We start from the raw sequence: 26,403 nt of genomic DNA on the forward strand, positions 1-26,403 counted from the left end.
TGGTGGTGCATTATTTCTTCTGCTGTCTGTGTGACAAATCTGTGATCATTAGTTTCATGCAACATGGGACTTGGTAGCCTCTGATTCATGGCTTCGCAATGAAATAAAAATTTCACTCACTGGAGGTCAGGCGTCATGAAAACAGTCCTAGATTCGGAAAATGCCTTTAAGGAACTGAGACACTTTTTTGAGAGCTAATCTCAATGGCACATGGCACAGGCTGGATGAACGTTTTATTGTTCACACTGCAGTGCATGGGGGCAATTCATCCCCTAAACAGGGCTATGAGATCGACTACGCCCCCATCCTCAAAGTGTGATTGTTGACACTGTGCTATGCGCCCATGACAATGTGTACATAAAAGGAAGGGAAAGGAGACACCCCCCCCCCCCAAACACAGACACACATCACCCCCCCAGCCCCCAACCATCAATGAATGAGAAGCACCAAACGGCAGAGAAAACCTAGTACGATCCCCTCCCTTACTCACCTTCGATGGAGATTACATGCTCTCGGATCTGGTTCTGCAGGGCCAGGTCATCGATGCGCTCGATCAGGTCGTAGATCGCGTAAATGTTCGGGTGGACAGACTCGAACCGATGGATCTCTGCCCTGATGGCCGCTGAGTTGGACAAAACAAACTGCGAGCCCGCTGGGCCGGGCTGGGCAGCCTGGCCTGAAACAGTCCCCGAACCGAACTGGCCAGCCCCTGAGCTCGCAGACGATCCGGATCCGAACTGGGACGGGATGGACTGGGGCACTGGGACTGGAACTGCCACCGGGACCGTGCCTGGAGTGGGCATGGCTGGCTGAGACTGCTGCGAGATGCCGGACACTGGGACGCTCGACTGGAAATTCATCTTGGGATCTTTTTCTCTCTTTTTCTGAGCGACTAACTCTTTTACAGCGGCAACACAAATATGCAGACTAGAATTTGGGATTCGAGCGACGCGAACAAAAGAAGTCCGCGCGAACTGGTGGTCTGGAGAACGATCGGCGCAGAAGCATCAATAGTTGGTCGCCAATTGCAACAAAACGCGGCTCTTGTTCATATTATTAAAACTTGACTGTGATTCATTTTCCGTTATTGGCCAGATCTATCCAGGGCCCCCTTTTTCTGTGGCTTACAAACCCGCAATGCCTACCACTTGGACACTCCTTTATGGGCTGCACCGCTGTGTTGGTCAAACCCGTTTTCCTCAGTTGCTCTGTTTGAAGCAGACAATGGGCTCGGCTTCAGCGAGGCGCCCTGGTCCACTGCCTTCAATGCGTTGTTTCTGCGCTGAAACGAAATAGCGTTTAGTCCTCTTTGGTCCAAGTGGTCCCTGCCCAGCGCCCTCCTCCGCATGCTGAAACGTCACCCATCACGTAATTGTACTTGAGATGGGGGAGGGTGTGATTGGATTCGGTGGAGGGGGAGAAACTCGCAACGTGCACATCATTATAATAACCTACCTGATAGTTATGCAACCGCGGAAAAAAATTGGCTGCTGCAAGATACAAACATAGATGCTGCAGTTACATTAGGAGGGATATTTGTTGTTAGTTGTTATTGACACGGTTAAAGCAGCCCCCTCCCCAGCACCTATTATAACCCATGCAGGCTTACACTTTAGCACGTGCATGCACGCGCACGCGGGCGCGCACACTGACTGCAATATGGCCTTTTAAGAGACTTCTTTGCACCAAATGTTTATCCTCTTCTGACTCCCAAATACTCCGTGTTTATGTAGCGCTTTATATATCAGATTATAGGTGAATGTCGAGCACAGCAAAGCTAAACGCTGCTTATCTTTCACAAGAGGTTCTCTCATCCCATCTCTTGTACATACACGTGCACATATGTATTTGACAATGAGAATATAGATAATTATTTAAAAAAAAAAAAAATCATATTGAAACCATACAAAGGCAGCAGCGGCAGAGTTTCGTCTGGTCTTCTTGTTACTCATGCCTGGATGTCATATTAGGTCAACTTTCCGCACAGCTTTCCTACATCATCAAATATCACTGCATGTTTTGAATGTCTTACATTATGGAGTCTCATATGTGGCGGTGTGATATGGATCATAGCGGGTTTTCCTTCACTGAAAAGGAAGAGGCAGAGCCACCTGCTGGCTTGAATGCGCACTACAACAACAGCTGTTCAAGGCCAGATGACTGTCACAATCAGCCAAGGTTCTGTCTGTTGCTGCTGCAGGAGTGTGGTGGTGCAGATAATGACTCCTCAAAGACAAAAGAGACAAAAAAAAAAAAAGAATAAATATCAGCTGTACGTCTGTGTTGTGTCAGAATACGTCTGTATTCAGATCAGGTGACTCGACATTCTGATACAGGAAAGGAAAAAAATGCACTAGGATGAAAAAGTTTGATATAAAAAATTCATTGAACTATAATGGAGGAAAAATTAAAGCATTACAGTTCCTGAACTCCCAGGCAGCCTGTGGCGATCCTCACACATTAATAATATAGAGTGCAATAACCATTTTTTACTATTCTTCCTTGCAGTAATGCTGCTTCCAGATTAATATTGGTTTTAACACCGAGTGATTTCTTAGGGATATTAATGTAGATAATTCAGAAAAGACCTAACTTAGCAATTTTGTTCTGTATTGTCAAAACGCATAATAAAGTGCTGATATTTTCTAATACTATTTTCTAATACTATTTAAAAGCTTGCTATGCTGCTCACTTAATTTAATGCTGATGAAAGTGTGTTTTTTGTTTTGTATGTTTTTCTAATTCATTATGTAACCAAACCTGTTGTGACAGAGGAGATGATAATGCACATCTCTGCACAGCTGCAACATGACACATAACTTTTTATTCTTTGCTACAACAGCATCGTGTCTGAGCAATTATACATTCAGCAGCAAGGACAACCTGCTGCTTCAGAGATTATCATCATTATTTATGATTTTCATGAATTAATGACCGAGTTGGCCAAGTAAACAACTTGCAACGTGACTGTGTCTTCATTTTGTGACGAGGAAGAGCTGCCCGACTGTTAAGAAGCCACTATCAGGTAGCTGTTGATGCTTTATATGACTGTAACAGAACATTATTGTCTGGAAACAGACATATGTACCTCTCTTTATGTAACAGTGAACCTCTTCTGCACCACACTGCACATTCTGAGTGTTATCATCAGCCTTCTGCCACCATCTGTTGACCAAATTTGGAACTTCCCCTCAAATAAACACATTACCATGTTCGTCCTGTTGCACTCCATTTTAGTGTGAACAACATTTCGAGGCAGCAGTGATTGTTTATCTGCCTATAAAGATTTTGTCACTCTCCGGTTCATTTCATAGCAATTTTCCACAAGTTAAATTTGATAGATCTCAAAATAACCTCATATTCAAATATGACGCTCTACCCTCTGCAATAACTTGCAGCTTGTAGGCCTTAAACAGACTTTGCTCTGTTCATTTACATGAATTATGCAGTTATTTCTCTGGCTCACTTAGTATGTATTGACGCATAATGCTGGCGCTGTTATTATGGACCATCTTCATCCAGGCCCCTTGTGTAATAAAGGATATGACACAAGGGTCGCCTGCAGGGCTTTCCTTCTTGGCAAATGTCTGACCCAACATATAACAGCAGCTACAGTGCACAACATGGCACATAGACTCAGTATCATGTAATCTAAGCATTATTTATCTGATCATGTAGATTATTAATTAGTTAATTGATAGAGAATCTTAATTAGGTTCTCAGACATTGTAAAGTGCAAATCTACATACAGTAATGGTAAGAAAAAGAGTGCAGACTTTGTGTTTCATAACGATGAAGTCTGAGCTGCTCGATGACCTCGGCAAGTTGAGCGTTCCCGTTTGGCTCGTTTGGTATCTTGCTCCAAATGATCTGCAACAGCGTCTGAGAAGGGCCCCAGGACACCGGTGGTTGCCATGAATACCAAAACGCTCGAGTTTCATTTACACCCGGAGAGAGAGAAAAAAAATTGGGAGAGCAATATTTATGAAACCTGCTTGAATTATTTATTCTCATTTTAACTTGCAGAGATGAGGGTAAAATACCAATTTTCAATCTGCTTTTTTCCCCATCTTGATAAGTCCTTGTGGCCAAAACTCTCATATGAATCACTCCAAAGGCCCCACTATAAAAGCATTGCAGACAGAGGACTGTATATCCTGCAACTGAACTCTGATCGCATTGCTTTACTGAAGACAAGATGGAGCCAGTCTCAAATTATCACATATTTATCCAACAAACACAATGACCCTAGAGGAAGGAATGATTTTGATAGTTATTGATCAGATAGTTGCATATAATGCATCTTAGCAGCTGAGCAATGCAATCAAAGGAAGAGCTTTAATGCACATACATCCAACTTAAGTTTCACCATCTTATTTACTTATAGAAGGATTGCTGCTCCGTTACAAGAAGGCAGGCAGTGATATCGTTCCAGCCGACCAGAAAATACTCACAAAGCAGTAGAAATATGTGGTGAAGTTTGAGTGTGAAGGCCCAGTCACACGTATGTGAAGTGAATACATTGAGTTGTGCCTCCCTGCCCTTCATTTGACCTCTGTTTTGTCATTAAGTGATGTCAGCACCCACAGTAGTCCCATATAAGGCAAACAATGGCACACTGTTTCATATATCTCTGGCTTTCTGATTATCACTTACAGTATGAGTTGAGTTTCTTGTCTGCGTTAGTTTCCATCTTATCTGATGTTGCCACTTGTTATTATTTTCTTTAATGGAGAAGCTGATTTTAATTGATTTTGTCTGTGCTTTCACACTGTATGTGCTTTAGAAATCTTAATCTATATGAGACTACCGGTTTACATAATGGATTGGTAAACTAAAAGGAAGAGGCTGGGCATTGACTGATAAATACAGGCAAGTAATTGGCCAGGAACAACTCACGTGGTCACATGGAAGTTCAAGACTTTATTCGTAGCTTAATATACGTGATGCAAAATGAGTTCTGTTCCACTTTAAGTAATATTGAAGGTTACACTGAATATCTGTCTAAAGCTGATGTAAATACCACCCCAATTACATTTATACTGTATAATGTGATACCAGTCATTGTCTGCTGCTGAATGTGTTCATGCACAGAAGCGGTTTGTCTCTCACGGACATGAACAAAATCCTGAATAGACACTGTGTCTCTTGTGCGTTATTTGCCAAAGTCTCTCATACAGGGCTTATTCAGTGGTGGAATGTAACTAAATGCATTTACTCAAGCACTGTACTCAAGTACAAATTTGAAGTACTTGTACTTTACTTGAGCATTTCCATTTAATGCAGCATTATACTTTAGTCCTGAAAACATCAGATATAACAGTAAAACAGTGACAGAGACCATTTTACTGCAGTAAGGTTTTGAATGCAGGACTTCTACTCACCATAGAGTATTTTCAGTGAGGTATTAGTACCTTTACTTACTGAATATTTTTTCCATCACTGGGATTTACTGATCATGTTAAAAATAAAAATTAAAAAAAAAAAAACTGTTTCATAAACACATTTGGCACATCATAATCCTTTCAAATGTGAATTTATGAGAGAAAACGGAATTGGAAGCTTAATAAAAGACAAGAATACAAACATATCTCAGGCAAAAATCTGACTTACTGGCATGCACAAGAGACAGCATCATTTTATGAGCAAACTGAAATAGTTGCAGAGGGAAGAGATGAGCCTCTATTGATTCTCTTTTATATTTAGGCACACCAGCGTGCCATCCAGACACATCAGCTTAAACTACCATCTAAGGGTGTAAGCAGTGCAGTACACAGAGCCACTGGCCTCCACAAGTAGAAATCTCTTAGCGATGTCAGATAGCTGTGCCTGGATCAAGCAAGTGACCTCGTCGGCTGTTTTGGCAGAGCTCCTCACTCTTCTTCTCTTGCTCAGGTTCATGTTATTGAACCATTGCAAACACACTGAGCAAAATAAGGTCATCCTTTCAAAGTACGCTTAAATGGAGTTTATTATCAGCAAAGACAGCAAGAAAAAAAGTAATTTGGGAACTTGTTACAGATTCCATCTGTGTTTGTCTGGAGGGTTTTTTTCACCTCTGAGGCTTTTACCAGTGTTTGATTACAGCAGACCTGGGAACACGTAGCTGATTGTCATTGCTGTGTGGTGAAGTGTTAGAATTGACTCAACAGTGTCGTGTTTTTCGTTCATAAGATGCACTGATGTTGTTATAGTGCCTATTAGCACCCCCAAGTCTCTCACTTTTCTCCCAGCTCACACGCAGTGGAGGTTTTGTAGCTCGACACAGTTCAGATTTGATTCTAAAACAGGAACAATGAACTGAGAGGACATTTGGGGACTATTGGACACAATAAGCAGAGAGTGTATCTTTATCAAAAATTAGTGGCAACATATTTCCAAAAATGTTTTCTATAGTGCCACAGTCTCACACACAGATTGCTCAATATTTCTGTAGAAATCAAAATGAAGCTCTGTGGGTGTGAGCATTGCTTGGCCACACGGCACTGTCCAATGAATGGACATGCAGGTAGAAAACAATAAAGTTATTGTTGCCCCTGTGTTCGGTTTAGGGTCCTGGAGACTCTGTGCCCTCTTTTACAGCTTAAAAAAAAAACAAAAAACATATGGAACATTGTTTAATTACCTTGATATGTTAAGACTTCTAATTTATGAGAAGTACTTGATTTTGAGGTTGTTTCTGATGTCCACTATAGAAAATAATGCATTACTTCTTTGCAGTTTTGCTATTGGACCACCCACTGGCTTCGAACTGAGCAGCGATTACTCATGCACAGCTCATTTAACATGTCATGTATGAAATATTTCCTCTTATGGTGTAATAACAAGGTCTTATAACCGTTATAACCGTTTAGGTAATTTATTATATCATTCCTGTATGGAAATTATTTCTTCATTTGCACATCTCAGTAGGAGTGTCAGACAACAACACAAGGGCAGGGATTTGAACCATGATCCTCTGGATAAAGAAGCAGCTGCTCAAGTTTACAACATGAGAGAGGATATTTTCTAAAGACTACAGAGACTTCTTGCACAGTGATGTTTTGAACTGTATAAGAGGTCAGTGAAGATAGCAGATTTTAGCCTCTTTGTTTCAAGAATTTTGTCTGTTGTGATATATGAGTGTGAGAGATCTTAAGACAAGAAAGAAAAAGGAAACACCCATTTGTTTCCATTTGATGTGTTCAGGGGAAATAAATCATTGCAAAACAGTGACCTCTAGGGGGGATTTGCTTGTACACCACCACAAGGATGACAGGGTGGGTTTAACTAAATGACACTTAATAAACAAAATAGTAACACAAATGATCATGCAGTCTGATTGCCACATGGCTATGCCAATCACAATTTTGTTTTATAATTTGTCAAACACAAACACAGGCTCTCTGTAAAAGGCTAATCATACTTGACAACGTCCAGTGGACATCATTGACTGTTGATTATGGAAATATGCATAATTTTAATCCGCCAACTCACGAGGGATAGATTTGTTAATTTTTATACGTGATGTACAAAATGTACAGATAATATTTGGGATAAAACCCTGGCCTCATAATTTCCCACAAGCATACATTACATTTACCACAGTGGAGCCTGGGAAGTAATAACATTAATGATTATGCATTATGACTTAGAAACATTTGGAGACTTCATTGGTAAGCGATCTTTCTAAAAAGGTTTCAGGCTAAGATGCAAAAATGATTGACAGCAGCCCATGTCCACTGATTCTGATTGACAATGATAAAGGTACACAAAAAAATAAACACTTAAGGATAAAGTCTTGGCTGTTGAGTGTTTGTTTGGCTACATGTCAGAGATTTCAGATTATGTCCCTCCCTCTGTGGTTGATTACCCTAATCAAAGCAAATGAAAATCAATTTGCAGCAACTTTGCACTGGTGTTATTCATTTATTTAATTTGATTTTTAGAGCATATTCCCTTTCCTGTCTTAAACTACGAAAATGATGCCCAATAAAGAATGCAATACAAGAAGATGAAAAGTTTTAGTTTAATAAAACTCCACTAGAGCTGTCGATAGCCTCCTGGCTGCCTCCTCTCTGCAGCAAAATGGGATCATCCATACACTGCAGCCTCACATTAACCACACCCCTTCTCATGTTGCAGCAAAACACTCGACAGCGACTTTTCTGTTATTTTCCCAGCATACACCTGGACGAGTACAGTGACGAACGCACATACTGATGGGAAATTCGACGCTGTTGTAAGAATCGAATGTTTTGAACTAATTCAGTGGGAGGCACATTTTTGTTGATTTACTTTATTGATCCAAGTATGCTTTTCATACAAGCAACAAAATTAAAAACAATTAAATAATAAAATTATATACGTAAAACATGTAATAAAATGTTTTTGTATAAATTATGTCTGCTACTATTGCTGAATACTGAAAGAGTTGTGAAGGGGACTTGATTTCATACTGACAGTATTATTGGCAAGCCAAAAGAATAAGTGAATAAAACAAGAATATTTTTAAATAAGTAAATATCAAGAGTTTTATCTGTAAATGTTTGCTTAAGGCGAATGAAACAGAAAATAAAAACTTAATTATTCCTCCACAGTCACACTCAAATGTAAAAATTGCAAGATTGACCGTTTATAAATTACTATTAACATATTACTATTACTAAGTAAATTTAATCCAGCCAACTGAAATTCAGAAAAAAATAACTATTATTCGGATATAAATCTAGCATAAAAGATACAGCACATAGTTTTCTAAAAATATAAAAGCATTAAGTTGAGCTAGCTTGCAAAACAACTCAGGCATGTTAGCTTTCATTTCGATCACTGTTGAATGGATCGTTTAAGGATCGCACATCAGCAGATGACAACAACAAAACAGACTGAGCTAGTGAGAGGGTGTTAGCGTTGTTAGCTAACCGCTACATGAGATAAACAATTGGTGGTTTTGTCCGCGCGTTACACCATCTCGGCTGGAGTTTGCCAAATTAGGAATTTATTTTGCGGCAATATGGCTAATGTTAATCTGTGCAACTAACCATGGTTGTCACGTACTGTAGTCTAGTTTAGTCCAGCTAACGTTAGCTAAGTGGCTTGCTAAACTAGCTCTATGTATGCCAAGCTAAAACAGGTTAGCTAGCTAGCTTGGTTGCTAGCTTATTAGCTAGCCAGCTCGCCCAGGCGAGGTGGAGACCAAGAACAGGGAGATGCGAGCAAAGTGAGGTAAGGAAACAAAACCATTAATTTAATTAACGCAGCGTATAATGTCATCCTTACAAAAATACAAATTTAAGCAGGTGACGTTGGTCATTTCGGCTAATCTTAATTACATTGTCAGATTCATCGACGTTAGAAATAGCAATCCTGCGCTATCCTGACAGCTGTGTTAGCTAATAGCCAGTTAGCGCAACCAGCGGGTTATTATTGACCAGCTAGCTCGGTAGCAGCTGCTGGTGGCCCCCTCTTTGGCACCGTACCCATGACTGGAGGCCTCGCGGTTACTAACAACGGTAGCAAGCGTCAGTGGTCTCTGTCCTAAAAACAGTAACGTTAAACATAAACATTTGTACCCGGGTGACACTGAATGATGGGAGGCCCACAGACGTGCAAACAGTTATTAAAGGCAATTAGCTAACCAACATTCGGCCAGTCTGTGGTAGCAGCTTAGCTGGTAAGGTGTTTTATTTTGTTACGCGAACAACAGTAAACAGTTTGTGGGTAACGTTAGTTCGGGCTAACTGTATTTTGTAATATCTTTAGCTTAGTATTTCATCAGTGCGGTAGTCTGGCTCGCCACTTTCCAGATAAACGTCTACAAACGCGAACTAGCCACTTCTTCAGGCAGTTCTGAAAGTTTGGCTTTGTATTACATTAGACTAACATATTAGATGACTTCTTACATATTTAACACTTGGCAGCAGCCAGTATCCAACGACATGGTGACTCAGCTGCAAAGCTAATTATTCAGCAGACAAGAAACTGCAAAGGCCCTACAAGTTTATGTGGAGGGTGATGCCATGTTAGCCTTTTGTTGAATCATGTGATGTAAATCATGGAAAGAAATCTATCATAATATTCTTACAAGTAATTACACTGTATATATATATATTTTTTTTAGCAAGAAAACACCATGAATATATATATGGAACAAATTTATGCCATTGTGTTTTGAGTAAATGGAAGTATCTCTTATCACCAGAACTTATTTAACAATAATGAAGAAATCTTAAAATGTTCGTGTCCATTTGTTTTTTTCCACAGGGTTCCCTTGAATGACTAAATGAGTCAAGTGCGAGGAACTCTGGGAGATTCACCATGAAGTTGTATGTGTTCCAGGTCAACAATGGCAGCACATTGACATTTGACACTGATCTTGCTGTCCAAACGTAAGAAACTGGCATTTTACAAATTTTAGTCAGAAAGAGTGGTCAGAATATCTTTGATATTGTGAATGAAATAAATAAAATAATATAAATAAATTCTTATTTTGTCTTAGTGTACTGGAGCTTAAACATGCCATCCAAGCCAAATACAAGATTGCAATTCAACATCAAGTCCTTGTTGTCAATGGAGGGGAATGTATGGCTGCAGAGAGGCGTGTCTGCAGCTACAGTGCTGGCACTGTAAGTGTATACAATTAGTTCGCATGCTCTTTATTTGCCTTGAAGGCATACAGTTTGCATATGTGATGTTCTGGTTATTTATGCCTTACTTGATCTTTAGGAAACCAACCCCATATTCCTGTTCAACAAAGAGATGATCTTGTGTGACCGGGATCCAACGATCCCCAAAACCACCTTCTCGATTGAGAGTGAGATTCAGGTTAAGGTGGAGGAGTCTCTACTGATGCCAGCTGTCTTTCACACTGTTGCCTCACGAACACAACTTGCTCTGGTAGTTATCTCTCCATTTTTATGATGTGTGTCTCTTTAAGTACATTATAAAGTCATTGTAACTAATCTATTAACAGTGGAATGCTACTGATTTGACCTGACATTGTTATGTTTTTGCCTCTCCAGGAAATGTTTGAAGTTGCCAATAAACTTAGCTCTTTCTGTGAACGTTTGGTTCATGATGAACACCTTCAACACCAAGGCTGGGCTGCTATTATGGCTAATCTGGATGACTGCACTCTATCGTATCAGAAGTTGCTCATGAAATTTGACACCGCATACTCAAATTATCAACATGACTTGGAAGAAATTAAGGAGAAACTTACAAAGTAAGTGTTGGCACACATGATATTTTGTATTTTGCATGGCTTATTCATTAGTTTTGAACTGGTGATACAAAGTGCTGTATGTTTATTAGTATCTCCATATTGGCTTTGCTGCCATCTTACATCAAAATGGCTGGAAATAATGCAAGTAGTAATATATATCTGCTAAAAGGAAATGAGCTTAATGTCTTAATGTACATTTTGCTTGATTGCAGGTTAGGGACAGCAGTTTCTGTGATGGCCAGGATACCTCTACTGGAATGTTTGACAAGACACAGTTACAGAGAGAGCATGGAGAAGTCCAGCTCAACTCCAGGAAAGGATTCGGATGAGACAGAAGAGGAAAAATCCACTGAATCTGTGCTCTGCACTGCTGGTGCACAGAGGTCCTCCAAGTTATCTGCTTCGGGAACAGCCACATGTGAACCAACCGGAGACCAGGAAACAAATGAAATGACTGATAGTGGTGGTTTGAGAGCTGCGCTTTTGGATGATGACACTCCAGAGTTTGCCAACACATCCTGCTTCAATGTCACACTATTAGACTGGATCAACGTGCAAGACAGACCCAATGATGTGGAATCGGTTGTGAGGAAATGCTTTGACTCCATCAATAGGGTGAGTCACAGATGTATGAATAGATGTGTCTTTTGTGTTGTGAATATGTAGTCATGTATTGTGTGGGAAAATGTCTTCACTGTAACGTTTCTTTCAGCTTGACCCACGGATCATTCAGCCCTTCCTGGCAGACTGTCGTGACACAATTGCCAAGCTAGATAATCAAAATATGAAAGCCATCAAGGGGCTTGAGGACAGGTTGTATGCTCTTGACCAAATGATTGCAAGCTGTAAGAAATTGGTGAATGAACAGAAAGAACTTGCTCAGGTATGTAAAGTAAAAGATAAACACCGTTAAATTATGTTGTCTGTCTTTTGTTTTTTTATCTATTGTACTTAAATGTTGTCTCTTGCAGGGATTTTTGGCCAATCAGAAGCGGGCTGAAAACCTGAAGGATACATCTGTTTTGCCTGACTTGTGTCTGAGTCACACCAACCAGCTGATGATCATGTTGAACAACCACAGGAAGTTGCTTGACATCAAAAAGAAGTGCACCACTGCCAAACAAGAACTTGCAAACAACCTTCAAGTCCGACTCAAGTAAAACTGAAAACCACTTCCTCCCATATATCTATTGCCTTTTCTACTTTTTTTCATAACTCACTACTCCTTTGTACATAGTGCTTTTAGTTTGTTCTATCAAATTTCGGCTTAGTGGTTTTGAAAATGCAAAAGTCAAGAGAATCGTGTTTGCAACTTTGACGGCGCTAATGGTTTTTCATCAGATGGTGCTGCTACGTGATGCTTCATGCAGACCAGGATGGCGAGAAGCTTCAGGCTCTACTCAGACTTCTGACAGAACTAATAGAAAGAGTGAGGGTGGTGGAGGCCCTCAGTACTGTGCCCCAGATGTACTGCTTGGCAGTGGTGGAAGTCGTCAGGAGAAAAATGTTTATGCGACACTACAGAGAGGTCAGTGCTAAATCCCATGATTGAATGCTCATTTTGCAGTTACACATAGTGACACAAAGAGGTGAGCTCTTTTGCCTGACTGAATCTGTAGCTTTCAGGTGTGTTTCGTGCTGAGCATATAATTACATATTCATCTCTATTTTGGCAGTTGTCCTCTGACTTTGCCACTATGATGAAAAGAGAAGAGGCCAATTATGTTGTTTACTGGTGCTTGACAATTAAATTCATTTCAACCTTTTTTTTGTAAACTTCATTGTTTGTTTTTATGTTTTGGAGGAAGTGCCTGTCTTTCATTGTCATTGCGGCCATGTATTTTTGCTGTAAATGGAACTGGTCTTGATGACCTTTCATGTGGGACATCGTATTTAGCAGGATCATGAAAGACAAGGAGCATACCGCTGTGTGGTTTGGGATTTGAAACTAAATAATCTTATTTTTTGACACTAGAGAATGAAAATTGCCATCTAGCGGCAACTTTAAAAACATTTCGAACAAATGCCACAAAGTCCTTTTACAATGAGTACTTTTGTTTTTGTTAAATCTTTACGACTCATGTTTTCAGTGGGCGTATGCACTTGTGAAGGATGGGAAACTACTGTACGAGGCAGAGAAGTTCAAAAGGGAATCCTTTGGGAAACTCTTTAGTAAGTGCCTTTTGAAAACTCTCAGCTGATGCCCTTTGAGTTGTCACTACTGAACGCTGCACTTCTGAAATACATTGCAACCAAGATTTTTAATCTTTTTGCTTATTTCCTTTCAGGGAAATCTTTCCTAAGAAATCGTTTGTTTAGAGGACTTGATTCATGGCCTCCAACATCATTTTGTGTAAGTTAGAATTTAAAACCATCTTGACAAAATTGGTATTTTATATATCCACTGTCCATGTCCACTGTCCTATGAGGCATCTCTTCTTTTTCTCTGTTTATTATTGTAATAGACACGAAAGCCCAGAAGGTTTGATGATGAACTTCCAGACATCTCTGTTGAGGACCTGCAGTACTTGAAATCATGTTGTCCTGTAGAGGTGCAGCCTTTCCTTATGTAAGTCAACTTGTCAGTTATGTAACACTACCACAAGTGTCCTAAGATATGGACAATAAACACATACATTTGGAAGCTTGTGTTCATTTATAAATCACATTCATTTTGTTAATCTGAGTGCTTTTTTTGTAGAATAGTCAAATATGCTTTAACAATATACAAAACAGACTACAGTAGGAGGTAAGGTTTTAAACACAGGTCCATTACTCAGCTAACTTTAAACTCTTAGACATTTCTAACTTTTTTCTTCAGTCTTTAGTCTTAGAGTCTTTAAGAATTAGCAGATAATCAGTCAAGCAAAAGTAGATAAACACCACAGTTTACTGAGATCATTGTAAAATCAAACTGAGTATGTCTGGTCAGGAAGGGCTGAGGTTCAAAGCTGTGCAGGGAACTGTTCATAAGATAAATGTGGTATAACACTTTTTTCTGATGTTGATGTTGTCCTGAACCCCAGCTGCTGTATCACTGCCTCACAAACCTTTGTCCTAGACTGTTAGAAGTTGAACATTCTGTCCTAAATTTTATTCCTTGTATTTGTTTTCTGCAGGGTTCCCACAATGTGTGACTTCGAGCCCTTAAATCGTCATGTAGATACGCTTCACCAGCTGGTCCAAGCTGCACAGAGTGTGGATGAGATGTCTCAAACTATTACTGACCTGCTAAGTGAACAAAGGGTAAGAACAGCCTCATTAACAACCTGTTTTTTGTGTTATTTAGTTAAGATAGGCTAGTTACTGTTCAAATCAAAAATGGTTCTTCTGCATAGTGCATATCTATATGCTCGGTATGAAATCCAGTTTGTTTTTTTTAATCATAGCATGGTTTTGCTTTTGTCTTTTATTCATGAGGTTTTCCCTTCTCTCCCTCTCCCTTTGTGTGCTCTGTCTTCGCAGGCATCCTGTAGTCGCAGCGCTCACAGATCAACCGTGTTGACCCCACAGTCTGGAAGCATACCTGGGACCACAACACCGATGTCCTCCAAAACCCCTTCTTCTCTTAGCCTTCAGGGACCCAGCTGCCAGCCCCTACATGTTCCCGTCCCAGCTCCTCTTGAGGACTTGTCCCCAGACAGCATAGATGCACAGACATTTGACTTTGAAACCATTGGCCATCCGAACATGGATCCAGTCCTGCAGCAGGGCTCCCTTGACTTGGATTCTCTAGCAGAAAGCCCTGAATCTGACTTCATGTCTGCTGTAAATGAATTTGTGATTGAAGAGAACTTGATCTCTCCGAACCCCATCAGTGACCCTACTAGCCCTGAAATGATGGTGGAGTCACTGTACTCTTCAGTCATCAATGCTATTGACAGCAAGCGTATGCATGACACTACAATACTAGAGAGGGAGAACGCAAAGATCACCGTCCTCAAACAAGTTATTGACAAGTACCGATCAGCTGCAGAGGAGTCTCATTCCAACTTAAGAAGTGTAAAGGATGACCTCTATCACTTAAGAGGCATGGTATTAAAAGAACAACATGACTTTGGTTTTGTCTTGAGGAGTATGACCACAGAGATGCGCAGCATTGTGAACAACATCTGCCAGACCCATGAACTGGTACTGAAGGAGCAGCATCAAAGTGAGCTTCTCTCCCTTCGGCAAGGGCTTGAGAAGCAGGTTGAAACACTAACGGAGGAAAACCAAGTAAACCAGAATATTGTCAGAGATGTCCAGCGTGCAATGCTGGAGCTGGAGGGGCTTATGGAGCGCAAAGAGAAGGAACTTACTCAGCTCGAGAATGAGAGAGAGCGATGGGTTGAAAAAGAGAGTAGCCACATGGATAGAATCAAAAACCTGGAGCAAATGATCAGCGATCAAGCTGAAGAGATCAAGACGCTCTCAGATTCAAGAGACTCTCTGAGCAGCCAGCTTAAGAATCTGCACATTGAGATTGAACGTAGCCAGCAAAAGATCCGGCAAGAGTTGGAAGTTGTTGAGCAGTCACACTTAAAGGAGCTGGAGGACAGAATGAAGCAGGAACACAAGGTACAACTGGAGAGCCTTACCAAGGATAACCAGGCAGCTCTGGCACATCTGGCTGCTGAAAATAGTGCAAAGTTGAGTGAGGCAGACGATCACCATGCCGCTGCACTAAGAGAGAAGGACAAACAAATAAAGGACTTGGAGGCTCGTACGACTGAGCTCGCAGAACTCCGCTGCAAACTGGAGGTGGAGCTAGCCCTCAAAGAGTCAGAGACAGAAGAGGTGAGACTCTTATTTGAGGAAGCCAAGACGCAGCAGGCCGAGACTGTGAAGTCCCAAGTAGAGGCTGAGACCAAAGTCCTTCGTGAGGAGCTGGCAGGTATCAGAAAACAGCTTCAGGTAAAAAATGAGGAATATGAAGTCGACCTAGCTGAGCTGAGGACTCTCATGAGGATTGAGAAGGACCACTGCATCTCAGAGCTGGTGGACAGGCACGACGAGGAGACTATTTTGTTGCGTAACGAGCTCTCCTCCCTGCAGCAGCAAGCCCAGGACGCCGAGAGGAATCATGTTGATCAGCAACAGAAACTTAAGCAGGAAGTAGATCAGCAAGTGACTGCTCTGAGTGAAGAAAAAGAAAAGCAGTTGAGGAGTTTCCAAGAACTGGAGCAAGAGCTGAGGACTGTTATCAGCAATTTGCAGGCAGAAAATGACCTGCTCTCCGAAAAATTAGAGCAGAACAGAAAAGCGATTGAGAAACATTTAGAAAAAGAAGAGGCTTCTAAGGTTGCATCACCAGATGCCTTTAAAGAGTTAGAGCAGCAGAAAGAGGAGATGGAGAAGAGACTGTTAGACAAAATTAGACAACTTGAGAATGAGCTTCATGAGAGACAGTCCTTGACAAGGTAAGTGTTTGATCACAATGGCAGACACACCACATATAGAAATCTACCCTTGGTTTTTGCATTGTTAGAGTATCACGACCTGGCTGCCAGTCTGTGTAAATGTAATCTGCTTACATTTGAAATGTTACACTGAAAGAAAATCTGAGGTTAGATATGTAAATAATCTATCGCACTGTTAATTAACAATGAACTGTTAACTCTTGTCTTGCATCTTGTATGTCCAGATTACGTCACTCCTTTGTCAGAATGAAAGTTTATTGTGTGCCTTTCAGTGATAAAGGGTTGCCACTGCAAGCTGAGGGGTGTGCAGATGCCGGAGCAGCTCTGTCTCTAGACTCAGCGCTACAAGAGCGGCTGCAGCAGGAGAGGGCCTCCCTGCAGTCTCAGATGGACCTCCTGGAGAAGAAGAAGAATGAGGAGATACAGAACATCAAGACCTCGCTAATCGCAGAGCAGCAGGTTTGTGTTTGACCTGTAAATGGGCAGGAAAAGTAATGTCATGTGATGTTAAGTGAAGTGGAAACTAAACCTTTATCTAATTTCCTTCCAAGACAATGTACCATCAGTTCTTACCATAGCTGAGGATATATTGCTCATGTAAGATAGAGGTATTGAGTTTGTTCACACTTTGACGTGTGATAGTACCCCAAAGTGAATTAAGATCCACTTAGCTTTGCAACATTTAGAGGTAGACAGGGTTACTAATATTTTGTCCATCCCATTTATATCAATGAGGCTAGACTAAATATTTAGAAATGCTTCTGAGAGTAATGTAATATAATACAACAGCACCATAAACCACAGCCTCCAAAATGACTGAAGGTCGATCAACATCTCTCTAACCTTCATGTCAGTAAGGGTGTATTGCAGGCCTGTTGTATGAGACTGTTAGTTAAATATTCTTCATAATTGGCAACTGAGACCTTGTCTACACATATACAATTATTTATTTAACAGATATTTTTCCCCTGTCTTTAAAAAACCCTTCATGACACGACCTTCATTTTACAAAACATCTCTGTACATACAAGAACACAAAAGTGATACCTGATGCTGAAACAAGCATGCCAGACCAGTAGGTGGCAATAAAGTCAACATCATCAAGGTCAACAAGACCAGGGCAGAACATTGTGAGCGTCCGTAGTGAGCTTTTTCTACTTCAATAAAATGATCCAAAACCGAAGTAAACGTCTAAAATTACCGACGTTGTGTGAGGCACGTTACACAAAACAACAACTGGCATCTGTGAATTGAGCTGACAACATCATTGTTTGTCTTGTACTCCATTTTACAGGTCTACACGGATATACAGAAACCAAAAAAAATTTCCTTTTTAGTGACATACAATGGTGTGTGTGTGTGTGTGTGTGTGTGTGTGTGTGTGTGTGTGTGTGTGTGTGTGTGTGTGTGTGTGTGTGTGTGTGTGTGTGTGTGTGTGTGTGTGTGTGTGTGTGTGTGTGTGTGTGTGTGTGTGTGTGTGAGAACATTTTGCCAAGAATCCACACGGCCTGGACACGGCCTTGATGTACGTAGTATCTTGTGAATGCTCTGCTAACGGCATTGACGTGCTGCTGAGTCAACTTTAAACAGAGTTACGATTTGTTTTGAAATGCATTTCAATATATCAGTGAGCACTTACTTTGTGAGATGTTTTAATTTTTAATAATTATTGACCCTCATTCTCAGCCAGTTGCATTCAGTTTCAGGTTGAGCCTCACACATCAACCGATCGGCCTTGAACTCATTTGTTTTTCTGTACTGGCTCTACTCTCAGACTGTCTGAGAGCTTTACACCAAAAGATGCCTGACAGACAGCAGAAAGTTTGTTTTTGTTTTAAACTTTTCACAAATTGCACACACACACACACACACACACACACACACACACACACACACACACACACACACACACACACACTTCATCACTCATCTCTGTCGTGGGTATTGGACGTCTCTGTTGCACCACCCTTCATACTTTAAGCTGACTAAGAAGACTTTTTGTTGCACAAAATATTGCATAAGTGAGCTGTTCTTTACTGTTATTTGAGATTACAGTCGAGCCCACATAATTACATTTCATTTTTGCAATTTGATACTGGGTTTGATAAATGGTGCAAAATCAGATATGGAACAAGGCGAAAAAAAATCAAAAAATCAAACAGATTAGTAAAAAAAAAACGACACAACCACTATAAGTCCCATGGCTGCGAGCTGATCTGCACTGTCAGAACGTCCCCTGAAAGCAATTGTGCTTTGGTAGAAATTAATCAAAAATTGGCTGTTAGGTTTGTTACAGTGTTTTGTTTTTGTCTTTTGTTTTGATTCTCTAGACTAATTTCAACACTGTTCTAACCCGTGAGAAGCTGAAGAAGGAGCAGATCATCAATGAGCTCACAGAGAAGTTGCGGAAAGTTACACAACAGCAGGAGAAGGACAAAGGTGAGTGTGTACGAGAGCGCTTTGAGAGGAGGGTAGCCATGTTTCTGGTTTCTAATGAAAGAAGCTTCTAATGTTGATGCACCCCACCAGACAAATAGTCGCAATCAATTGTCTTTCTCTACCATTTCTATTTTTTAGGAATAGCATTCTTTGGGGTTTTATGTTAGCCGTATGTAGTGCCTGCCAGTGTTTCTTATTTATCCTAACTTACTGCAGGTCTGATAGAGACACTCTCAGAGGACCGAGCTAGTGTCATGCAGGAGAAGAAGCACTTGGAAGAGGAGCTTAACCGCCTGCGCAGAACTGCACTGGTCTCCTCTGCCTTCTTCACTCCTAACCCCTCAGCTCTGGAGCTCCCAGAAGCAGGAGCTGCAGCAGCAGCAGCAGCTCGAGCTCTGCCTGTTGCTGGGGCTTGTTCCTCTGAGTCCACGGCTGAATGTGACAGACTGGCCTCTGTGGCAGCCATTCGAGATGACGAACAAGTTGATTCAGCAGTGGAGGCCAGCATGGTGACAGTCCAGTAAGTATCCTCTCTTAACAGACACGCCTTTGTCGATGCTGTAGTTTGAGATATATTGTGCAAGCTAATGTAGTTTACATGCACACAAGAAACAAGTTCACTGGAGAGAAATCAGGTTAAGACAACACATTTACATGCATTACCTTAGCCAGATTAAGGCCTGTGCATGCATGCGTTTGGCCAGTCATACTATGTTTCCTGACACCACCCCTTATTTTTTAACCCAGACCGGCACTTGTATAAGTGTATTAAATGATATATAATAAGTCTCTTTTGTAGGGCTGACACCTTCTGGTCTGTTGGTCGATATGCTCTTGCCCAACCAAATTCTCATTGGTTGGACGATTGCTGGTGTTATTTTCATAAGGAGAAAAGCACTTCTTAATCCACTGGATTAAGGCACAGCTCCACCTGCACATGCTATTCTGTTGGCCTGTCTGTACCACAGTGGCCTTCAGTGTTGATCAGCTATCACTCGTGATATTTTGCAAATCAAGCGCCAAGCGAGCTGCATCAGAGCCAGAGCTGCTCATTTTTAAATTCATTTATTTTATCGACAGTTGGATACACAACAAAAGAAGACCACAAAAAGACAGGTCTCCCCCTCGCCCGCGACCAATCAATTGGTTGAAGACTAGATAGAGTTTCAGTTCAGACTGAAGCTCTTCTGTTTAGTAACATGTGATGCTGAAGCCAAAAGGGGAATTTCTCCGTTCACTCAGTTTGTTCGAACTGTATACATACATCTGACTTTTATAAATAACCTACTGGTCCACTGTGGAAACTGAGTTATTTAGATTGAAGGTTCAATTATTTAATTAAATACTTACCATTTCTATCTCTTTTAATTTCTTTGCGCTGCTCTTACTGCGATACTCCTGCATTTCCCTTTTGCTTCACATCCCTTCAGAAATCCGTTACATACACACTCGTTACACTGTCAAGAAATCATGTTTATTGAGCAGCACTGAAGCAGATTTTCACTTGACCTTACTGCAGAAACTGTTTTTTGTTGACATGTCGTTAAAGAGGTCAGGTGTCTGTGTTGAGTTTAATACTGATTACATGTCTATCTGTCATTTTACTTGACCTACCAACAGCAAAACCTGATTTGAAAAGATGACACTATTATATTTTCTGCATCATAACTCTCACTTTTTTAAGAATGGAGGACTTTGGACTTTGACCATTTTACTCTTTTGGATATGATCTTATTTAAATATTTGTACATTTTTTCCCCTTAATCAATAGTATTATGTTTATTAATATTCTTTGCATATTTGATGTATAGAGTATACCCAAACTTGCAGCTCACCTCAAAGTGGCTGCATTTATACACCGCATAGAGTCTTTTGTTATGATGACATGGAAATGGTCGCCAGTCACTGACAGAAAGAGGTGTTTGCCCTCTTGAAGAAGGATTTCAAAATACCATTGTGTGGACAGAAAGGACATTTGACAGTGGAAGGAAGGCAAGCTAGGATCAGGCAGTGTAAGTTTTCATTCATTACTGTTCAGATTAAAGGCCAGGCTGAAGATGAGAAGCGATTTATATTTTGTTCAGTGTTTAGTTTTGCCGACTTTTTTTCACAGGACATTAATCAGTAATCTCATGTTTTCTCTCTAAGTGATAACATCCTGATGTCAGAGGAGAAACAGCGCATACTCTTACTTGAGAGGGTAAATAGACACACTTCATCGATCACATTGCATTTGAGAGCACAAGACGCTTTGTTTCTGGATGTCTCTGTCTGTTTAATCAATGTAACGTATGTTTCAGACTTTACACATGAAGGAAGAAGAAAACAAGCGCCTCAGTCAAAGACTGGTCAGTTACTTATTATCTCTGTGGGCTGTTTAGCACCTGCTCCACTAGGTGGCAGTAGCATCAAAGAGTAAAATCCTGACCCAGGAGGCCAAAGAGCTCAGTGAAGAAAAATGAATTTTTAGGAAGAGTGTCAGTAGAACGTGTAGAGGGGTGAATATTAGGAAAATTGCATCCATCAAACAAAAACCTGTTTACCAGTTTGGGTGTTAAAATATACTTTAGTGGTCTGAAAAATTGTTTTAATCAGTTGTGATGATTGATTCACAAAGAAGGGTAAAACTAAAATTGGACGATAATTGTGTAAACAGGGTGAAAGTGCTAATTCGAATTACTAAGCCTCTTTCTTGCAAATGCCCAATAAGACAAATGTTAGAAGTCATCTGTAGCCAATATAACCAGTATTGTTAATCCCTCATGGTAACATGTGTAACGTTGCCCTAATCCTTTTCTTTGTAGATGTCTCAAAGCATGTCGTCTGTGTCGTCACGGCATTCAGACAAAATCGCCATCAGAGAGTAAGTGAATAAAAACATAACATCTGGCCATAGCACGCGGCTTCTGATGTGATTTTTAGCTTCTTTTTTTGTTTGTTTTTAGCTAAAACTCTGACCACCATTACACGCAGTGTAATTATACACATTATTGTGTAATTACCATTAATGTGTCGTCTTTTTTGTTAGCAGTTTGCAGAACTCGGTGTCATCATCCCTTTATCTCTTTGTTCATCTTTTTATGCTTCAGTTTCCAGGTAGGCGATTTGGTTCTAATCATCCTGGATGAAAGGCATGACAACTACGTCCTGTTCACAGTTGGTCCCACCCTCTACTTCCTCCACTCAGAGTCTCTCACTGCACTGGACCTCAAACCAGGTCAGCTTCGCCCAGACCCTTTGTGACCACGATGAGCACTGTAGTGTTCACGTTTGGTGGTTCATTTACTAATGTATCAGTTAGAGCTGTTTAGTACACTGCGATGAATGCATTTATGACAGTGGCTCTGTATACAGTATCTCCATGTTTTCTCAAATAATGGGGGTTTATGCTTTATAGTTGCTATAATTTGCTCCATAAGCTTTATGCTAAACACACACACACACACACACACACATACACATACACATATATTTACATATATTGGTGGTTTTCTAATTGTTCAGTGAGTATTTGTTTAACAAGTCAATTTGCTTTGTTGTTTAGCATCAGGGACCTCAAGACGGCCGTGGGTACTTGGAAAAGTGATGGAGAAGGAGTATTGTCAAGCAAAAAAGGTACTAAATTCACCAGAAGTGTTTTCTTTGTGTGTGTTTTCAATAAATATATAAGAACCAGGATACTGACATCAATTAAGTGTGGTTCTGAAAATGTGCTTCTTGGCTGGGTTTGGATGTACTGTGTCAGTAATGCTGTAATGTTCACATTTGCTCAGTTTGAACCTTCTCTATGTCTTACAAAACTTTTTTTTCTTGTCTTTTTTCCCTTCACTAGGCCCAGAACAGGTTCAAGGTTCCTTTAGGAACCAAGTTCTACAGAGTGAAAGCTGTTCCATGGAACAGAAAAGTATAATAGCCAAGTAATGAGCTAAAATGTATATTTATATTGCTTAATTTTTGAACAGAAACTTCACAACCATAATTCATAACATGAAAATTGAAAGACCTTAAAAATGGAAAGAATTAAGATCGTCATCACGCTACTTTGACTTTCCGTTCAAAATCCCACCTGCTACCACATTTTTCTTTTCTTTTAAACCCATATTTGTTATTGTGGACCAAATGCTATTAACTTAATTAGGGCGTGGCCCTATAAACTGTGGCATTATGCCATTTGACCTGTGTGTGTAAACTGAGCAAAATTTGGATGGTAAATATTAGTTCTCATTATCAGCATTTGTCCTTTTGTGGAAAATACTGTGTCATTATCAACATAATTAAATAAAAATATACATTTATTATAAATGTTTATGGAGGAATGTTCATGGCATGCATATTGATATATTTTCTTTGATTTACTTATCCAGATAAATGTTGTAGTTGGAAATGTAGTTAATGCTGTTTGTTACTCACAAAGCAGTGTGGCCCTCTGTCAATACTGAAATGTACATTATGGCTGACTGAAGGAAACAGTCATCTTTGCAATCCTTGAAATGCACTTTCAAAAACAATGCTTTTGTTGATTTGAAAAGGGAAGTTAATTGAGCTGTCAGAACTAAGTAAATATATCAGCACAAACTTCTCACTATCATAGAATATTGATATGTAGAAAGGAATACTTTGTGACTGTGTTTCATTATCAGAGGACATTGTACATTACCCATCAAATCACACATGTAACAATAAATGACTGTATTGTAAAAGATAGAGTTTTGAAACAATAAAGGATTGATCCCAAACATATTCTGCTGTTTTATGATGGCCACTCATTATTGCTCCGTATTTGGGAATTATGTGGGATGCCAATGAAAGTACATGATGGTTTTGAACTCACCGCTGTGATGTATGTTCATTAAGGGTTAATAGTTCTCCAGGTTTATGAGGAAACTGTTAAACTCTGAATGAACATCATTAGTTAGTTTAACTACAATAGAAGACCATAGCTTCAGAGGCCTGCTGAGTTTTGTATATTAACTGATGAAAAACCATTTATCATAGCTTATCATTGCAAAATAAAATACATGAAAATGTATATTATTGACTTTTAGGACATATATAATAAACAGCTTTTTAATGATGCTTTTAAAATGTTCTGGGGGATTCAGGAGTCAGTGTGGAATAGCACAGTATAGTGTATTCATTTGATTTAGCATTTTTGCTTTTGTGGAAACATTAATGTTGGCACGCTGCTGCAGGAAACAGACTTCAAAAAGGCTTCAAATCGGGGCCCAAGAACGATGCGGCCCTCATGGAGAAGGAAGCCCACCAACATCACTTTCCCAGTTCACAGCGGGGAGCATAGCAGCTCTCCGCCGAGCACTCTCTACCATGTGGGTCTAGGGGTGTTTTAACAATGTTTAGCTCTATTTTCTCCATTTAGCATAAGCCTGTTGTCACATTTGGATGGCTCCTTCATAAATTGATGGTGTGATTCCTACAATTTCGGGACAGGCCTGAATGACAAAATATGCAACACAACATTCGATACCGAGGTGGCTGGCAAGCACCAACCATGTGCACTGGACAGGCTCTTAGTGTAAATGTTTACAACCCCCCACTGAGCTCAGTGCTGCTGGGAGTCACTCATCAGGCTGAATGGGATTTAACATTGCCATGTGTAGTCTCTTGCTAGTTCCACCATTAAAACTGTCAAACTTCTTTCTGCAACAGTAGACTGCTTATCTTCAGTACTCATCATACAGTATCATAAAATTAGCTGCTGTTATGCTGTATGCATAGTAATTTACAATGTGTGAATCTCTGCTTTTGTTCTGTAATATTTATCTCAACAGGAATATATGATTTAATTCAACAGGAAAAGCAGCAACTGATGAAAAACCACATGTTACAAACCTGTTTAAATAATAATGTTTTTTTTTATGCAGCACTTATTAAAGCCTGAGATTAGATGCATTACAAGTAGATAAGAAAAAGTACACATACAAGCTGAAAATAGCTATAAAAATTCAGATTGTCACAGACACAAACATGTTACACATGTATTACATAGACACACACACACAACAACAACCTGCATATTCAGAGACACACATGCAAACATATGACACAAAATTTAAAAAGCCTTTTTTTTTTTTTTTTTTTTACGAGGACACTGATTTTGAGACCTAACAGCACAGTTTTACTATAAATAACTGTTCAATGGACATGACAACAACAAATTATACAAAAAATGGCTTCTCATATAGAGTTGATGTACTGAGGACTGTAGACTTAATGTTTCCTTTGGACAAATGTAGTAAAAAAGTCATTCGTGAGTAAAAGACCCTCCCCTAAAATTTACTTTGATTGATTTAACTTACCTAACAGTATATTTTCAAACACAATTTCATTCAAATGAATCTCTTTTATCACAGTCGTGCAAACAGTTCCAAAGTAACCTGAACTTTTTTTATGTACAAACGCATAAATTCATGACAAATGTACTTCAGTAATTGCATGAAGACATGTATATTAATGCAGCTTTTAAATGCCATCAGCTGAAATTCAAAGACACATTATAATGGCTTTTCTCTGCATGTCAACATATGCTGGAGGCACTAAATTAAGGTTTAGATGGGTAAAGGTGAAATATCAAAATGATGTCAGAGGCAACTCACAAAGAATGTCATACAGTCTCAGATCTCACCCTTTGTGACTGATATCCTCTGTATTTGAAGATAATACACAAGTTGTATTTGATTTTCCAATATCTCTGACACTGTGCGAGATAGACGGAGCTGCAAATAAACAAGCATTATTTGTAGAGTAAATATATGCATGAACTTCAAATGATGGATAAATGAAAATAAATAGGAAAGCCTTAACATAACATTTATATTTTCAAAATCTAAATGGAACGAGTGTGTTGAAGAAGAGCCAAGAGGCATTAAGGCTGAAACTGCAAACCAAGGAGTAAATCGACTTAATGCCATCACATTTCCACCCTATTCATGCCTAAGAAAAGGGTTAGGGAAAGAGATTAGGTTATATATCTGCTGTCAGGGACTGAAGAGACCAAGAAGAGAACTTCACCTAAACAGAATGATGATCAAACAGACATGCTTTAACAGACATGCTTCATAATCTCATCCGTTATTGTCCGCTCTCTGCCTTGACTACAGGTTCAGTAGAAAATCTTAGACAGGGGCAGATTAAATGTGTGATGAAATGTCTGAGAAATATGTGAGAATGCGCAATATAAGGATGGTTGATTTTCTACCCACATGACGAACATAATCACTATTAGTAACACATATCCACATAAATATGATAATTCAAAATTTAAACACATTTATTGGGTTCATATTGGAAATCATCACCATCTGATGGCATAGTTTTATGGATAATTACCGCCATAGAGAT

General features: G+C 39.8%; 2 protein-coding genes across 3 annotated transcripts in view; one reads left to right on the forward strand and one right to left on the reverse strand.

The window, feature by feature from the left end:
* Positions 1–1,401, reverse strand: part of agap3 (ArfGAP with GTPase domain, ankyrin repeat and PH domain 3) — a 113,980-nt gene extending 112,579 nt beyond the window's left edge. The window contains exon 1 of one of the 2 annotated variants that reach the window (XM_070974434.1): positions 491–1,344. In XM_070974434.1, the coding sequence (XP_070830535.1) occupies positions 491–860 (370 nt within the window). In that variant the 5' untranslated portion in view covers positions 861–1,344. Of the gene's footprint in view, positions 1–490 lie in introns of both variants that reach the window. The other variant, XM_070974436.1, reaches the window with a different exon arrangement.
* Positions 1,402–8,833: 7,432 nt separating this feature from the next.
* Positions 8,834–23,784, forward strand: rb1cc1 (RB1-inducible coiled-coil 1). The gene is made up of 23 exons (XM_070973434.1): positions 8,834–9,204; positions 10,243–10,367; positions 10,478–10,604; positions 10,705–10,875; positions 11,001–11,203; positions 11,416–11,818; positions 11,916–12,086; positions 12,175–12,359; positions 12,545–12,731; positions 13,294–13,375; positions 13,492–13,556; positions 13,669–13,772; positions 14,323–14,449; positions 14,669–16,605; positions 16,878–17,064; positions 18,936–19,044; positions 19,261–19,564; positions 21,193–21,244; positions 21,345–21,392; positions 21,849–21,907; positions 22,134–22,261; positions 22,589–22,659; positions 22,877–23,784. Exons 2-23 carry the CDS (start codon positions 10,297–10,299, stop codon positions 22,952–22,954), a joined length of 4,869 nt encoding a protein of 1,622 aa, XP_070829535.1. The 5' UTR covers positions 8,834–9,204; positions 10,243–10,296; the 3' UTR covers positions 22,955–23,784.
* The last annotated feature ends 2,619 nt before the right edge of the window (positions 23,785–26,403 follow it).

Source organism: Chaetodon trifascialis, chromosome 11, assembly GCF_039877785.1.
Source record: "Chaetodon trifascialis isolate fChaTrf1 chromosome 11, fChaTrf1.hap1, whole genome shotgun sequence".
In the NCBI taxonomy this organism is placed as follows: domain Eukaryota; kingdom Metazoa; phylum Chordata; class Actinopteri; order Chaetodontiformes; family Chaetodontidae; genus Chaetodon; species Chaetodon trifascialis.

Coding starts and splice junctions, on each gene's coding strand:
- rb1cc1 (XM_070973434.1), top strand. CDS start 10,297: ATGAAGTTGTATGTGTTCCAGGTCAACAATGGCAGCACATTGACATTT. Junction 16,606..16,877: donor GAGAGACAGTCCTTGACAAG/GTAAGTGTTTGA, acceptor TGTGCCTTTCAG/TGATAAAGGGTTGCCACTGC. Junction 21,908..22,133: donor GACAAAATCGCCATCAGAGA/GTAAGTGAATAA, acceptor TTTATGCTTCAG/TTTCCAGGTAGGCGATTTGG.